The sequence below is a fragment of the Epinephelus lanceolatus genome, chromosome 4 (genome assembly GCF_041903045.1).
Source record: "Epinephelus lanceolatus isolate andai-2023 chromosome 4, ASM4190304v1, whole genome shotgun sequence".
NCBI lineage: Eukaryota > Metazoa > Chordata > Actinopteri > Perciformes > Serranidae > Epinephelus > Epinephelus lanceolatus.
The window spans coordinates 25,805,699-25,823,817 of record NC_135737.1 but is presented as its reverse complement, the minus strand read 5'-3'; the positions used below and the strand labels follow the sequence as shown (position 1 = coordinate 25,823,817).

The window sequence follows — 18,119 nt, the reverse complement described above, 5'->3', positions numbered from 1 at the left end:
TGAAAAGCACAACATATTTCACTGGCATTTAAAATACGAGTTTGTTATTGAAAAATGTTGTTAATGTGGTATACACGAGGCGTCGGTGGCTTAGAGGTAGAGCAGGCGCCCCATGTACAAGGCTGTTGCCGCAGTGGCCCGGGTTCAACTCCAACCTGTGGCCCTTTGCTGCATGTCCTTCCCTCTCTCTCTCTCCCCCCTTCACGCTTAAGCTGTCCTATCAATTAAAGGCTAAAACGCCCAAAAAATATCTTTAAAAAATAAAACAATGTAGTATACACAATATTTTCTTGAACAGTGTTTAACCTTATAGGGTGCTCAATTTTGGCTGTTTTCTGAGCGTTTTCTTATTTTCAGAGTAGACTAGTCAAAGTTTTAAACATCGTTTTAACAGCAGGGAAATCAGTCATTAGGAATATCCCTTCTCTGAATGTCTTAAAGAGCTTCTTTAATGCGTGAGATGAAGTGTCAGATGAATGCATGCAAAAAACAACCCTGAACCACTTGTGGTGAATTCACGATTAATGAAAAATCAATCAGTTTTATTTGTGTATCAGGTTACCAGATTGCAGCCTTTGTGGATATTATTGTCTTGTGTGAAGGTGACTGTGATGTATTCCATCAGTGTACCACAGTGAACAACACTAATCTGTTCCCCAAACCACAAATTACCTTTCAGTCTTTATTATTAATATTGTGGCCTGTTTATTTGTTTTTTCAAAGATTCGGTTCATTACTTCAAGAGGGAAAAACAACAAATTCTTAATCACAGATACTAATAATAACTGTTGACACAAATGTACGAGCACTGCGGTCGCATTGTAATCACAACTATCACTGTGTGAGAAGCTAATTCTCATCTGATCAGTGTTTGTCCCAAAAGGCATTCCCTCATCTACAATCACTGAGTGTCTGATGATTAATGAAGAGCTGTCTGGAGACAGCAGCTTGGAGATTGTTTGTGTCGTAGCTTGTCAATAAAGAGTCGCAGTAGCTCATTTCAGCGAAGCTCAATAGATCGTCACGCGCTAATGCTTTGACAAGTGCGTGTCCTTGACTGCCTGAGTTGAGACCTTGGATTAAGCAGATGGAAAACAAAACTGAAGTGCCGTTATCTAGGCGACAGTGTGCATACACATCATCTTTGTTATTCACGTTTGTTCATTTGAGGGTAATGTTTTGTGTTTGTCTGATGAAGCTCTTCGCTGGTGTTCATCATCATAATGAGAGGTTACAGAATTGGGAATAATGATCCATGGAAAATGTGTGTTTATGTGTGTGTTGCCAGATGTTACAGGTTATCTGTTGCATACTTAATTGCATAAAGTCCACAAGACGACTTCATCTCAACTAGGGATGGGCATTCTAAGTAATTTCCATATTTGAGTACTCTCATTACATTATTGATGAGTACTCGAGTACTCGCAAAAAAAACAAAAAAAAACAAACCTGCATTAGAATAGGGTCACATTTAGGCCAACAACAGAACTCAAGTGCAATTTCAAGCTTGTTTACTGAACAGCCAGGCTTCAATTAGCCTATTCAACAATACATTCAATGTTAACATAAAAATGTTCCAATTTAAAGTCACTGCATTTTGCGCAATATTGCAATAAACTCCAGACACGGCTATCGAGAAGCAACACAGCATGAGCCGTCAGTGAATAGCCTACATGTTCAACAGATAACAAAATCGGCCTAATATCACACAATTTTCACAAATTAACCATAACTTTGAACTTAGGCCTGATTAATTTAAGAGATGAATATATTCATTTCGGTTTAAGACAATTAACAAGTCCACACAGGTGCCAGGCGAGTCACGCTACGGAGAAGATCATCTACTCAGACAGACTTTGCAGGCTTCAATTAGCCTTTTAAACCATATTCATATTCATATTCACAATGAAATGCGAGTACTCGAATCTGAATATGTGTAACGAATACTGACGTTCAAAACGAGTACTCGAGTACTCATCCCCATCCCTAATCTCAACACTCATATTAAACTTGTATAGTATACTCCCTGACCTTTATAACTGCATCATATTATGGCACATCAGAACCAGATGTTTTTGTTTTCTTAAATCACGATAATGGGGACATTATTTTACACGCTGTTGTGATTTCCGATTAGGTTGTGTGCACTTTGATCTCTGCACACCAAATTAATTGTATCTCTGTTGGTGTTTCTTCCTCAGACGAGCTCTCTACAGTACCTTGATGCACGTAACACTCCTCTGCTCGACCACTCGGCTCCCTTTGTAGCACGAGCACTCAGGATCAGCGGCAGCTTGGCAGTCCTCCACCTGGAGAACGCTGGTCTGTCTGGCAGACCGCTCATGTTACTGGGTAAGATGGGTAGAACACTTTCAGCCGGCCTACAGCGTCAGAGAATCACAATGCCTGAATTTAGTCCTCTGTCTGTGGAATTCTGTTTTTCTTCCTCCCTCATGTTCCTTTATAATTTATTTTCCTGGACAGCTACGGCTCTGAAGATGAATATGAACCTGCGGGAGTTGTACCTGGCAGACAACAAGCTCAACGGCCTCCAGGACTCAGCTCAGCTTGGCAACTTGCTAAAGTTCAACTACAACATTCAGATCCTGGACCTGCGCAACAACCACATCCTAGACTCTGGTACACAGCCATGATAGAGCCCTAACACATATGGCAGCATAGTTGTTTTATAGTCTTGTGTGTTTTCTCAAGGTGGGACTGTTTTGGTAAAAAGATTTGTTTATTGTGCCTGCACCTCGATACCTTTTCATAGACTCAGATCAGTGTTGATGCAATACAAGAACTCACTTTGATCACGAAGCCAAGTGTTACTTTATAATTCTGTGGTTTATTTATCAGTGAAGTGTTTGACCTACAAACTTTTCCTCGGGATGCGGTCTTACTCTCTCTTCCCCTCCTTGCAATTCTCATACAACTGAGGTTACATCCATTAACTACTATTACTAATACTATACTATACTATTAATACTTCAGCATAGAGGATTGTTATGTTTGTCAAAACCTCTGTAATATCTGCTGTCTTACCTGCAACACACAGCTCCACTTCCTCTCACAGGAGCAGCACCTATCTGTGTTCACCTGTGGCACGGCAGCCTTCAGTTTTGATAAGCTTATACTTGTGACGTGTAACCAGTTAGGTAGAGCTTTGGGTGGGAGATTGAGCGAGGCTACAGCGTGATGACTGCAGACAGAGAGAGGCGACTGCATCAGAGCCATAGTAGCACATTTTTCAATGTATTTATTTTATCAGCTATCAGATTTTAAATAGTAAATAAAAGAAAATTAGATGATCAGTTGATGGCGGTCTACGTTAGTAGTGTGATAGACCACCACTACTAAATCAGTGTATGGGAAACAGTGTAGATAAGATGAGCTTATTGGTCTTTGTGGGAAAATTAGGTCATTGCAGCAAAAAAAGGCTCATTAAATACTAGTGTACATATGGGCCTTTGTATTTACCAGCAGCAGCAGAGAGCCGTTGTGTTTATAGAGAAGCAGCAGTTTGATTATCTGCTCACTCCAGAATATGACAAATAATTTGGTTTCATTGAATTTCTGAATATGTTTACAGTTCAGGCTCAGAAGGAAACAACAGTCCATTAAAGAATGGCCCCCCTTTTTTTTGTTTTACATAAAATTGTCACTACATGATACAATATAGTGCTATTTATTTGGATTTTACATAATGATGTGGCCTGTTTAGAGGTCAGAATAAAAGACTGACTAATGAGCTAAAGATAACATGAGTCCTGGTGTAAAATGTGTGTTTCTTGCTTTGCTTTCCACCAATACATCAGTATTTTTTTATCTATACTTATTATACTTTTTCATTTTTACACTAAGAACTTTCAGATAGAAATACAGAGGATGTCATTTTGTCATTATTATGCCTTTATATAGTGTTGCTGAGGCTCATCAGTGTTGTGTTTTAGGATAAATTCATCCATATAAATTTTTTTTCTTGTGTAAAGTCACACTTCACTGTGTACAGTAAATGAGGTCCTCTTTCTACTATTACAGCTCAGAGAACAAGCTGCTGCTGATGCACCAGATCGCCTCAAATTAGACTTTTTATTTTAGTTCACATGTCGTTTGGTTAAAAATTGTGATATTTTTAAGTTAAATACAGATGCACTAACGCCGTCTGTCTCTGTTTGTCGTCACAGGCCTGGCCTACGTGTGTGAAGGACTAAAAGAGCAGAGGAAAGGCCTCGTCACTTTGGTGCTATGGAACAACCAGCTCACACACAATGGCATGGGCTACCTCGCTGCTGCACTGGTACACACACACACACACACACACACACACACACACACACACACACACATACATACACACACACTGTGGAACAATAAATCTACTCACACACTCTTATCATTGGTTTTTAGAGGAAAACTGTGGCTGTGTGTGTCTGTGACAGCTAAGGCATTGAGAATCTAATTTTCTCCTCATTACTCTATTAGAGATGCGATCAAAATAGATCTTGGCTGTTCTACCTCTTTTCTCCTCATATTGGTCTGTATTGAAAGAGAGAAAGAAAATTATCTGATAAAAGACAAGATTTAAACATAGAATTTGCTCATGCAGCTTTTTAACCTCCTTAGTGTTTGAATGATCTTGTTTAAAACAAACAAGGTTAACAGCTGTTTCATTGTTGGATGAATGACTCATATTTGCATTTCACCAGAGAAACTGGCACTCAGTTTCTTTGACAAGTATGAAGGTGAGAGATTAATGTGCCGTGTAGATCAGTGTCATGACGTCTGATTTCACTGGACATCTCCTCGTAGGCTTCTCATTAATACAGCTGACATTTTGAGCTGTCAAAGCTCGCTCAGTGACCAGATGTGAGCTCGCCTTGGTGCTGTACCAGTCACAGCAGTCTGGCACAGATAATGCATTACTAAAGTCATTGGTCTCATGTCTGTTGTTGAGTGATAGCGTCATTATCTTCGCATTCATTGTTCATTCATTGTTTTAGTTCCACAGCGTTTACATCGAAACACTGCTGAGTCATTACAGTCTCAGCAGTGTCAGAGTGAGATAAACTGTTTTGTTTTTCAGTGTTTTGTTACAGTTTTGTCTTATTAATACAGCCACAGAAAAGTTTACAAATACAGCGTTAATACCATTATTGAAAGACTATAATGCAGCATGTGCAGCATGTTGCTTGCTCACATTATTCCTAGTTTATCAGTGCTGTTTATGAGATGAGATTAATTTTGTTAACCCAATGTAATGGCTACAAAAACTCCCCAAAACCCATGTTAACAAGATGTTACCCCAGAATTTAGCTGCACATTTAATTTTAATTGTATTATTTTTCTCAAACAAGAGTTGTCTTTAGATAAATAAGAAGAATTTTATTTTTATCGCACCTTTAAAAACAGCGCTACAAAGTGCTTTCACAGATTATATAGACTAATACATCTCCACCCTCTAACTAAAAATGTATGAAACAAAGTTAATACATAAAAGCAAGTTTATAGAAATAGGTTTTTAGTAGTGGTTTAGAAGAAGTCGTGAGTGAGTTTGCAAGACGAAGTTCAACAGGGAGACTGTTCTTAAGTTTTGGGACCCTGACAGCAAAAGCACAGTCTCCCTTAGCTATAGGTCTAGATCAGGAGAGTGTTGGTAGGTTTTTGTCGTACGAAATGAGAGATATGATAGTTCATAGATGTATGCTGGTGCTAGACCAGTAGTGCTTTAAAAGTGATGAGTAAAACCTGAATATTAATACCTTAACTGGAAGCCAGTGCAGGAAGCTGAAATGGGGTTTATGTGATATCTTTTGTTTGATCCCGTTAACAGTCTCGCTGCAGCATTTTGTATAACTTGAAGGCGTGAGCAGGCTTTATTCTTTAGGGAGGAAAAGAGTGACTGACATTAGTTGTAAATAAAGAAACAGTGGTGTGATGAAGTGAAGATTTATTAACAAAATGTGCCTTTTTGTTTATAAAATATATCACTGTAATACACAGCTGCTCACATTTATTGCTGTATGCGTCTTTGTGGTTCATTTAATTTGATACTAATACACAAAGTAGTAGCCAAGAAAAAAACATTTGTAGTACAGACCCTTATTAGGAAACTCAGTCCCTATATAGAGGTAGGAGATATTTTGAGCTGCAGTGTAAGCTGATTTAATTTCTGTTTCTTTACAGTAAAATGATTATAACATTGATTTTCAGGATTTTGAGTGTATTGAGTGGTAACTATCGATTAGATCAGGTGTAGCTTTAAAGGGACACTGCCGATTTTCAACCACCTTTGTATTATAACATGGGAAGTATGTTCAAATGAACTGTGGTAAACTTCTCTCTATCTCCCTTCTCACTTGCCAGTGAAAAACAAGTCATCTGGCGGATTTTTGCTGGCTCTAGGGCTGTTGCTTGAGCTACCGATTGTACATTCTCATTTTTGTATCTCTGTCTGAAAACTCAGACCCAACCTCTATGAAATGCTAAAACTATGCAGAGAACCAAGATTCTGTTCCTGTGATGCCTGTCTTTCACCTAAAATTTCTTCAGAAACATATTTTAGCCTAGCTTTTAACTTTAATTCAAGATCATTTCTTACCAGCCCCCCGATATATACTGTTCTCGGACAAGCTGAAACCAACTTGCATTATTGGCCCGGTGCTACGCAGTGCATTCTGTAGTTGGAGGTTTTCTACTTCATTAGCAAATATAAATGTCACAGCCCTTTTTCTCTGTTTTCTCTGGTCATGTAGCACCAATTTATTTAAAAGTACTTGCATCTTTTTTCTGCAAAGACAGTTTTATGAAAAGACCATCTTTCCAGCAGTGAAATACTTCCAAACATTAATAGATAAATGAACGCCTGTAACTTCTCACATGTTGTTTGGTATGGAGAATTATGACACAACACTCACACAGTTATTTTTAGACACACATCATGGTTGTGCTGTTGGATTATAAAATGCTGCTTTTTTTTTATCTCTTCCATGAAATCTCTCTGACGTTGAGGCTTGTGAGATGTTGCAGGACACACAGAAATGGCCTGAAACCCTCATTCATACTGATAAAGAACACCCCATGACTGTCTGATACATAACTCCAGTGTACTTGATCGATGATAACGATGACGTTGGGCATTTAATAGGAACCAGTATAAGGAGAAAAGGCCTGTGCACTGACAAATGTAGAGAGATTTCTTACACAGTGAAAAACATAAATAACACATGTAACTTTAAAGCAGCAGAGCTCTGGCACTCACTGGGAGGTTTAAGGCATTCTGCACTTCAGCAGTAGATAACAGGAAGGATAATTGATTAATCAGCTCATTAAGTAGTTAAATGTGGCCTCCAAGGAAATGCAATCTATTTCAGGGTGATTCTCAATAATGTCGAAACTCTTTACAGTTAAGAATCAAATGCAACGAAAAATCACAAATACATTAATTAGATATAAAAGCTACTACATACTGTAGCTGTTAGAAAGATAAAATATACATGAAGAATTTTACAGTCTATTTGAAATGACTGCCTGATGTCATAATACAGGTTTTATATGCACCCTAAACACATCAATATCTGTTTCTCTCCGCTTTTCTCAGCCTTGCACCCAGAGTCTGGAGACTCTGAACCTCGGCCATAACTCTGTGGGTAACGAAGGGGTCCACAAGCTGAAAGACGGACTGATTGCCAACCGCTCTGTACTCAGACTGGGCCTCGCTTCCACCAAACTGTCTTGCGAAGGTGGGAACTAGTGCCTGTCAGTTTTTGTGGATGATTTTTACTGTTTTGCACTTTATTTACTCCCATTTTTTTTCTGTCATCTGGTGCTTCAGGAGCTGTAGCTGTGGCTGAATTCATCGCTGAGAGCCCCCGACTGCTGCGTCTGGACCTTCGAGAGAATGAGATAAAGACAGGTGGACTGATGGCCCTGTCGCTCGCCCTAAAAGTCAACACCTCTCTGCTGCGTCTCGACCTTGACCGGGAGCCCAAGAAAGAAACTGTGAGCATGGGGAAGGGGATAGAAGGGAGAAGGTAAAGGGGAAAATGTAGTCAAAAACAAACGTGGACATGCAGTGTACCGCACTGTTGCACTGGGTGAAATATCCCACAGTTACAGTTCAAGTTAGTTTGACTCATCGGATGTTGACTGTGGCTATAAGCCTGCCATTGACTGGCTAATGTAAACCAGAAACAGGTTCAATGAGCTCCTCAACAACTTAAGGACAGTCAAGCTTCACCTCTAGGGCATTGATTATCAAATTATGTTTGTCTTGTTTTTAATCAGTAAAAGTCGATTCACACAGTCAACATAAGACTGTTTAAGTTTTTTGTGGCGTTTCCTTTGCGTAGCTTCCCCACGTACAAATGTTCCACCAAAACAAGTTCCCCCCAACACTATTTTGCAAGGGCACCATCGCCAATGCATCCTGGGCTTAGTGCTGCCCAAAACGACTGTGACTGGTTCAAAGAAACTTTACTCCAGTTTCCAGTTTGATTAACATTTCCTAAAATGGCGGACTAAAGCAACTTTTGTTTTTCTTTTTATTGCATTTGTTGACAACAACTACAGTACAGAATAATCCTAGCTTTAGCCTTAGCCTTAATGAGGGGGGAGAGAGATGGTGAGACAAAGGTCTCCTTAACCTGTAGGCCACCAGGTTGCCCCAAGCTGTAGCTTTTTAAAGAAAATTGTGTTTTGAAATAAAGATTATGTTCGCCTGAAGGTACTGTCTTAAAAGAGATTATAGGAATTGTTTTGATTCAGTTGTGTTTGATCTGATGTTCTTGTGGTTTACGTTGCATGTTTGTGACATAACTTTGTGTCTCTCAGGTGAAGAGCTTCATTGAGACCCAGCGCGCCCTGCTGGCTGAGATCCAGAATGGCTGCAAGAGGAACTTCATCCTGGCCAAGGAGAAAGAGGAAACGGACCAGAAGATGAAGCAGTCAGCATCCATGGCTGAAATCGCCACAGAGGATGGGACCAGAGAAGAAGAGGAGGAAACAGCAGCAGCGGAGGAGAGTGGGCACAAAGAGGGAAAAGAGGGAGAGGCTGGAGGTGAAACAGCAGCAAAAGAAGGAGAGGCAAGTAGCCAGTCGGGAGAGAGCACTGAGACGAGCGCTCCTCAAATGATCCCAGAGTCGGACTCAGACACTGAGGATGAGGAGGAACAGGAAGTGGTGACAAACTCCACTTCCAATTCAAACTCCTCCACTCTCGTAAAGCAGACTGCACCTCAAACCCAGACAGGGGTTACACAGCCCCTCCTCAGTGCCTCACATATGTCCTCACCCCCGTCCGCCTCACCTGCTGGCGGGCAGAGTGTCATTTCCGGCATCACAGTCACAGAATCCACAGCTCCCCCTGGCACGCCTCCTTCTCCTGGTCGCTGTATATCTGTCTCTAGTCCAGGGAGGGGTCACAAGATCTTCATGGTAACTCGAGTGGAGAGCCCCCCTGAGCAGCAGCAGCAGCAGCAGCAGCAGCTACAATTCAAGATGAAAGCACCCGCAGCTCCCAAACAGGCTAAAGAGGCCTCAAAGAAGCCTGCAGACGTGAATACACCCACAGCACAGCAGACACAGCTGCCGCCCTCATCTCAAACACCTACACAAACACATCTGACACAGGAGGACGTGAAGAAGGGCTCGCCTGCTCCATCAGAAGACTATAAACTGGCAGAGCAGAGTCCTGTCGCACACCTGGAGTCCGCACTAAATACTACACTAGAAACACAGTCAACAAGTCAACCCACAGAGGATGTGACAGCAAGCACTTTAGATCCAGAAGTGACAGATCTGAGTCAACAAACACCAGCCTTGCCTTCAAATTCTTTCAAACCAGTGCAGGCTTCAGCATTTCAGCTCCCTGAGGAGGTAACAGAGAACACTAAAAGCCCCCAACCTGAGCCTACTTGTGTAGAAGGACAGAAGGAAGGAGAGGAGGAAGAGAGTGTAGAAGGTGAGAGACAGGTGAGCACAGAAGGAGAGTGTGAACTGTTAGATGAACTGAGTCAAACCCAGACCAATATATCTGCGGCACAAACACAGCAGCAGCCGTTAACATCTGCTCTTGAACAGCTACAGGATGAGCTAGCAGCTGCGTCAGAGGAGAGCCGATCACTGAACCAAATAGAGGAGGCAGAAGAGGAGCCTCCTCCACTGCAGGAGACGCAGGAAGCACCAGCCAACTTGTCAGAAAATGAAGAGCCCAGTTTAACAGAGAAAGAGGACATCCAGCCAAGCCAAGAGGAGCCGTGTCCAAAGCAGCCAATGGAGGCTGATGAACAGGCAGTACAGCCCGTTCTCTCTGTTCAGACTGATGAACAGGAATCTGTCACTCAAGGTGGAGCTCAGGAGACAAATCCTCAAGCAGGAGAAGCCTCAGAAAGTCCTGAACCTGCCACAACTGAGTCCGTCTCCCCGGTCAAAGACGAGGATTCACCCGATGAAAGCTCTGCAGACGAGAGCGAGTGTTTTGCCAAGGCGCCGGAGGAAGTAGTTAGTTCAGCTCTGCCCAACGGCCTGAAGCCTGAGTTCTCGCTCCATCTTCTCGACACTGAAAGCCCCAAGCCTGGCAGCTGTGTGATGGAGCACGGTGAGTCACCGTAATCTCTGATCTCTGCTGTTTTTTAGATAGATAAAGTTGCTTTTGCGTGTGACAGTTCTGTTTGGTGATGTGTGTTATGTGTCACCTGTGTAGTGAGTGTCAGCTGTGGACAAGAGCTGGAGGACCTGCTGCTAGAAGCCAGTTTGGAGACGGGGAGAGACGCACCATGAGGTTGTGAGGTAAACCTTTATCTATACTTACGTACAATAGATCAAAATAAATCACAAGTAGACCTACAGTAGATTTATCATCATTTTCCATGAAACACAGACTCCGTCATACAGAAGCTACCTTTATCTAAAGCACCATATCTCTATTAAGCCGTTTTCACACATAGTTCCCGGTAAATTACTGGGATAACATTTCAGTTAGGGTACATCTTTTCACAAATGCCATGGCAATGCCAGAATAGATAAGGCAAGGTGTAGTCCATTAGATGGTGATAATGCAACACTTGGACGCCAACCGTCATAAAACTCAACAGAAAACGAAGAAGATGGAGCCAGGCTGGATGCACGTGTTTGCGGCGGAACTCATCTCTTCTATTTTATCATAGACCGTTTAAAACTTGACAACATAAAGACTGTAAATGGGTCCCTTTGTATATCATGTTGGAAATGTTCTGCACTGAATAGCATCAGCTGACAGGAAGTAAACATGGACCCAAGCTGATGCCCAGCGACACAATTCCAGTGAAATGTTCTATACATAAAGGAGCTTGTTTAAAAAAAAAAACTTTTATTGCTTGTCAGTTATTAAATCACCTGAGAAAGTGTTGATGCACACTGTAAACAAGTTGCGGATTCAAATACGTCATCAGCGGAGTCTTGTGATTGGTTCGCTGGCCCCATATGAAAGCATCTTAGTCAAATGGATGTAACCCTTTACATGGTTGTCCCTGCAATGTTACAGCTTTCATTCATACCACAGCTGTGCTGGCATTTTCCCTGAAGTGTTACTGAGTCTATTATATTTCTCTGAATATCGATCTTTACTTCCATTGCGACATGACCCCATACAGGAAATGTTTCTGAACATTTCACAGATAGACTGCAAGTGTGAAAAGGGCTTTAGTGACATCATGCTGAACATGTAGGTCTGCCTTTCTTTCCTTTAATAATATCCCGTTAGTGTTAAGATCACATTGATCCCTCACTGTGTTTGATCCTGACATCCTTACCAGGAAATACATTTCATTAAGGAAATAGAAACACAGTTTTATGGGAAATTAAAGGGAAAGTACTTTTGTATCTCTGGCCATCTGTTCTATTTGTTATAACATTGTGCTCACCAATTTAATTGCTGGAATCTGGAAACACGGCAACATCACAAAAAGAGGATCCAACTATGTAATCTCATCTTATGTTATTTTGGGTAATACTATATTAAATTTGTTTCACATGTCATGTTATTATCCGGGTCATGTGATTGCAACCCATCAGCTGTTGCTACTATATAGATCAGGCCAAAGTTGTGTCGTCTGTTTGTTTAAAGCCCTGAGGAAGACCTGTACTGGTCAAAATATGGTTTATTTTTTAACAATGTAGCAACTACAATAAAGGCTTTTTAATTTTTAAAGTCTGGATTGCCTTCCTGTTTATACAGTGATTTTATATCGACCAGGAAGAGTTTGGAAATGCTCGTAATTGCACAGCAGCACTGTGGCTGAAATCATCTATTACAGACACTGATGTCAGACTGTTTGCAGCCAGTGTTGACAACTTGTAAAGGCTGCAAGTACTGCAGAAGGAATTTTAGGTTTGCATGTGTTTGTGCAGCCAAAGAAGCATTTTAATGACAACGATGTGCTGTGAAAAAGTGCTGTAATGGCTTCAGACACCACTGTGTGCACAGTTTGAGGAAGAGGGTTTTACTTTAAAAAAGATTTGTATCTATCTTGGATAATAGGTTGGGGTGAGAGATATATCGATAATACTCAATGTGTCACAGCTTGTTTCACATGGGATGTATAAAATGACTATACACGGACATCTGGTGTAAATTGTCATGCCATTTTTTTAAGCTACCATGATGAGAGTCTCTTTGATGTTTTAGTTCTCTTGAGTATCTCCCTGTCAGATACACTAAAAAGGACTCACAAGCATGATACATTACATGCCCTGCCCCACACATCCAGACTCCTCTCTCCTGGGTAACAGTGTGTGTACTTCACTTAACTCTATTGTTACAGTACGTTATTTAGAGGAAGAGGAGATATACGGACATCACCGGTAGGTGCAAGGCTGTCAACAAGCATCAAAGAAAAGGAAAAAAGCCTGCACACTGCTCCAAGTCACAACTGTGGTTTATTAGGACAACGTTTCGATCCCTTCTGGATCTTCATCAGGTCAAACAGTGCTCATACGATGCACACACCCATATTTATACGTATCTTTTTGCTCACCAGTGAGCTGTCAAAGTGATGACAGGTGTGGCCAAACATTAAAAACACTTGTGTTCTTTTGAGCATCTCCAATTAACCAATTTAGCAAAAATACATGGAAAAAGATAATATAGAAATGCATAGAAATATTAATTCAAAAGAGTGTAAGAGCACGTGGCCAACATAGAAAAAACTTCTTAAAAATAGAAATACAATATTTTTAAATAAAGATTCTTAAATATTCTTTAATACTTTTAAAAACACTATGCCATCACAACCAACTTGAAGCATTAATTGCTCACCTTCATTATCATATTTAAGATAATTTATAAAAAACTGACACCTCTTAGGATTTTTTATATATAATACAAAATTATTTTAAGTCTTAAAAAAATTAATTAAAATTAAAAAATATTTGAAAAAATGTTTGATATCATACTCCTGGTTTAGACCTCGAGGACTGAGAGTCTGAAGGGAAAAAATATAAAAAGATTCACTTAGGAGTAAAATGTCGTTTAGATCCCCGTTATTTAACCAGTAGTTTAGTATTTTAGTAGTCTACAGTAGTCAAGAAGAGATTTAAAATATTGAGATACATATTTTGTGCATCACGATACAGCCTATAAATATTGTAATATTATTTATAGGCCGTGTTGCTCATCCCAAATAATTAGGTGTGCCGTTATTGAGTTTGGTTGTACAAATATTTACTGACACATTCAGGACTAATTCATCTGGTTTCTTCTGCTTCCACAGGGACAGTGAGGACAGGAACAAACAGCACCCAGACAGTTTGTACGGCTCTACAACATGACTGGTTGCCCTACAATGTTTTTGTCGTTTTTTTGACTTTACCACCAACACGACCTTTCCATAAAGGACAGAAGCCCTGGTGTTACAGTTGAAGCTCTGTACGTGAAAATACAAGAAACTCATGGGAAGAAACAAAAGGACTGAATCTGTTTCCAGAGCTTCACCGTGACAAATAAGGAACCCTCAACATCCACACTACATCAACCACTGAAACACACATACATATATGCACATGAGGAAGAGGTGGGGAGAGAAATAAAATCACCTGGTTATCACTACATTTTGTCAATCTGCAATCTTTACCCACAAGCAGCTGCCTGTGAGTGAGGACGAAGAGAGCTGGGGGATAAACACTAACCAAAGACAGAACATGGACCTCACAGCCCTCTTGTTGCTCTCCTGCGTAGATTTCCACTGTAGTTCGGGAAACAACTAGAAATTTAACGGGGTTTTTCTTTCACAACATACACACACAAAGATGTAACTCTGATACTGAGACGAGTGGGATTGATGGCACAGTCACAAGACAAAGTAACGGTGATGGACCCTGCTGAGCGGACCTGCTGGCTTTAAACACTTGTTCTAGAGGTGCAAATAGTTCACTGTCAGAGGCTTTTATATCCGAGGAAGCTAAAGATGTTAACGTGTCTGTTTAAATGTCTACGTTTTTTGTCTGTGTCTCCACTCCCGATCGTTTTTCCTCCTCCAGGGGGGGAAAAAACTCTTAAGGGACCTCTGCCAAAGTGACCTCCCTCTTCGTCTGTTTCCTCATCCTCTGCTCACTTTGGCCCCTCAGGAATCAGTGTCCCCCTCCAGTCAGCATCCTCAGATCTGATGAGGAGGAGCTGCAACTGTCTCCCGCCTGCCTCCACTACAACAAAAAAACAAAGCTTTTTGAAAGTGATAAAGTTGTTAATTTTTCTCCCAGCTGAAAAACCCAGAACTTTTGCGAATGTTGAAAAGCAAGACGTCTGCTTTTGGTTGAGTTATTAACAGTAAAATCATCTTTATTTTCCTGCAACTTTCAGACACTATTATTGCTTTGTTCGACCAGTCATTGTTTCGTTAGACTCTCTAAAGAAAAGCAGCTCTGTCGTCATCTCCCCTCTCCTTCCTCCTTCCTCCCTCTCCCTCGGTCTTCCACTGGTACTCTGTGCCATCTCACCGCTCCAGCTCACCATTCATGTTGCCTTCAACACTCACCACTTCTGATTCAGTCTTCGTTTTTTGTTTGGGCTGCTTTGAGAAATCACTTATTTTCTATTTATTTTATAGCTATATGAGCCTTTTCTGATTTATTTCCCCACCTCTTTCCCCCCATCCTCATTTTATCTTTTCTTTTCCATTGTGGGGGTTGCTTTTAAAGATTCACCCCAATGTTTGATGTATATTTCAGATTCAGACTAGAGCAAATATTTAGTTTTGTTTTGAGGGAGTGGGGGAAGAGTAATCTGTGTTGGAAGGAAAGGTAAATATGATTGAATGGTTGACTACAGAAGCAGTCGGGGTGCAGTAATGAACACAAGGAAGCAGCAATCATAGTTGTCATCTGAGTCCTTGTTGTTTTAACACTACTCTGCTGGGTGAAGCTGCAGCCACACGGGGGCGCTGGTGGTTGTGTTCTCCCTCAGAAGAGATGGAAGCAAAGGTCTGAGCAGCATCATGTACAACACGCCGCAGGCGCCGATGTTCCCGTTCACATCCCAACTCCTATCCTGAATTTTCCAGAGCGAGGATTTTAGCGAGCAATTTTCCATTAAATGTCAACGTGTTGGTGAAGAGAGCTGCTTGGATTATTTCCTGAGGCAGACACAGGCGGATGTGTTGTTTGTTTTTTTTCTTTTCCTCTTTAAAGGAGCAGCATTCAATCCTCCTGCTCCTCTCTCCACCCAACAGATAGTTTGCCCCCACTGTTTGTTATGCTTTAATTTTTAGAAATTTTTAATAATAATTTGTTAACTTAATTGAAATGTGCTGGTAATCACAAAGATATGTATGGCGAAATTTGTTCCTCTCAAATAAATGCATGTAATGACTAAATGATACGACTGAATGCTTCATTGTCTGCAGGTGGGAAACTGTTCAGATCAGGTCAGGGGGGGATTTTTGGATAAAGCTGGTGACTTGTTCAAATATGTCATCTTTAAAGCCTCTAGGTAATTAGGACAATATTAAAAGGTACACTCCCTTTAAAAGTGTATTTATGCCTCCATGCCTGCTGTAGCTGTAGCGAGAGACATTATGTCTTGGGGTTGTACGTTAGTATAAGTACGTATGTATGTCCCATTCTCATCACATTTTCTGGCTGTAACTCAGCATAGAAGGGGAGATGTAGTCAGATAATTAATTGGTCACATTATCCTGGGTGTCCACCTTGACACTGTGGTTATTGTATGGATCTTCTGTGCTGCCTGGTTGAAGATGTTTGGGAAGTTGTAGATGATGAAGCTTCTTTGCAGCAACATCCATATTTAAAGCAGTGTCAGCTGTCATGGCTGCATGAGTCTGGACAGACATGGATGTAAACTGCAACATGACTGATTCATGGAGGCACACAACCACAAGGTGGTAATCCTCATTTGTTTCTTTTTTGTTTTAGAGTTATTTTTCAACTTTTTGTTGATCAGTACAAAAAAATAAACATTTACATCTGCTGGGATCAGATCAGTGTGTTTGGCACTAACAAACAGCCCGTCACACTGCAACCTGTGGGTAGAAAGGCAGAAAAAACATGTTCCTGCAATTCAAAATTAAAATTTTCAGGCAGTCCTGTGACAATTTTAGGTGTTTCAGGCCTTTTAAACATTATACAGCACAAATAAAACTAGGATCAAAAGTCAGCAGCAGTGAAACTTAACTTACAGCCCGCAGGCCAATGTGGCCCACGATAGGGTACTGGGTGGGCGTCTGACCAATTTCTAATTCACAATGAAAATAAATTTATTCACACTCAGACTTTTTTTCCCCTTTAAATGTAGATAAAGTACCAGAGTGCAGAAAAACTTTAAGCTTGTGGTTATTGCTTTTTTTGTTTTTTTTTTTTAAGTGTTAGAGGAGATCTGCTGGACCCTTTGACAGAAGTCCAGACTAGTTATTTATATATTAATTATTGTTTGTGTATAAAGTGATCTCTGGCCTCCTATCATTCTGCAAAAGCGTCCCCCGAGCAAAGCCAGTTCAGTAACCCTGCTCCACAGTATCGGCTTGCTGAGGCATTACTTAAGCGAAGTTCACATCTTATGGGATGGAATAAAGAGATGGGAACAATTCCCATGGTAACTTGCAGGCTTTCACATCATTAACATATTTGCATGATTACAGAGTAGTTTGTATGAGGATTTCAATACTCACTACATTCAATTTTTTCAATCCCAAATATCGCAGTGGAAAATTATGGCTTTGGTGTTAATGTCGATACTATTCACAAGTCAGACAATTATGATAACTAATATGACATTAACACAGGACTGGGCACAGCAATGATCAAAGAAGTCAGGAAATGAAAAATGCGAGTTCGAATCTTGTCTGTGTTAATTGTTCAAGGATGTTTTGTTATAAGTATATGTGTCAAAAAAACATTTATGAGTCCTTTAATATCTAAATCCCCCTTTCCTCTTCCTGTAACATGAAGAAATACTTGTGTCGACTCATCTTGAAGTCTGTGTGGATAGATAAATGTGTCCAATCAAATGTGATCTGACAAGATAACCACGGCCATCGTATAAAACCATGAGCATCAGTGTGGGCAGCTCATGGAGCATTTTCATAGTAAGAGATGAACCTTTGTTCACATTTCCAAAGAATTTGGCAGCAACTAGCTTGTTAATGAACCAACATTGTGCAAATAAACAACTTGCACTTTATTTCATTACTTTAGGGACATTGTGCAAAGCACTTTGTATTTGTTTTGGTAATCTTGGAGGCCAGGACCTTAGAGAAGAGGGACAACAGAAAGGACAGTAATACAACAATGTTATTCTCCTCCACAGCACAGCAGGTAAAGACTTCCTGATCTATCACTGCATTACTTTTTTACTTGACAAAACACTGCATAGCTGGCAGGAAACTTTCAAATGTTCAACTTCTGACCCCACCCTGTCACGTCGTGTTCAATAGAAAATTAACTTTGCTTCACACGTCTCAGTACAACTTTACCCTCATGGTGCAGTCCCCCCGAAATTCAGCTGAGAGGAAAGGATGGTGCTTGTGTGTAACGAGTGCAATGACAGTAAAATGTCTGACAAAACTTAATAATTAGCTCTTAACAAAATACAACAGAGACTGATGGGAATGTTATTATCGTGGCATTCACGC

General features: G+C 40.6%; 1 protein-coding gene across 1 annotated transcript in view; it reads left to right on the top strand.

The window, feature by feature from the left end:
* ppp1r37 (protein phosphatase 1, regulatory subunit 37) overlaps nt 1-15,848 on the top strand; it is a 58,347-nt gene extending 42,499 nt beyond the window's left edge. The window contains exons 6-13 of the mRNA XM_033630873.2: nt 2,202-2,352; nt 2,485-2,640; nt 4,188-4,300; nt 7,601-7,742; nt 7,835-8,001; nt 8,833-10,597; nt 10,703-10,788; nt 13,749-15,848. Coding sequence (XP_033486764.2) covers nt 2,202-2,352; nt 2,485-2,640; nt 4,188-4,300; nt 7,601-7,742; nt 7,835-8,001; nt 8,833-10,597; nt 10,703-10,779 — 2,571 coding nt within the window. The 3' untranslated portion in view covers nt 10,780-10,788; nt 13,749-15,848. The remainder of the gene's footprint in view (nt 1-2,201; nt 2,353-2,484; nt 2,641-4,187; nt 4,301-7,600; nt 7,743-7,834; nt 8,002-8,832; nt 10,598-10,702; nt 10,789-13,748) is intronic.
* Nucleotides 15,849-18,119: the final 2,271 nt, after the last annotated feature.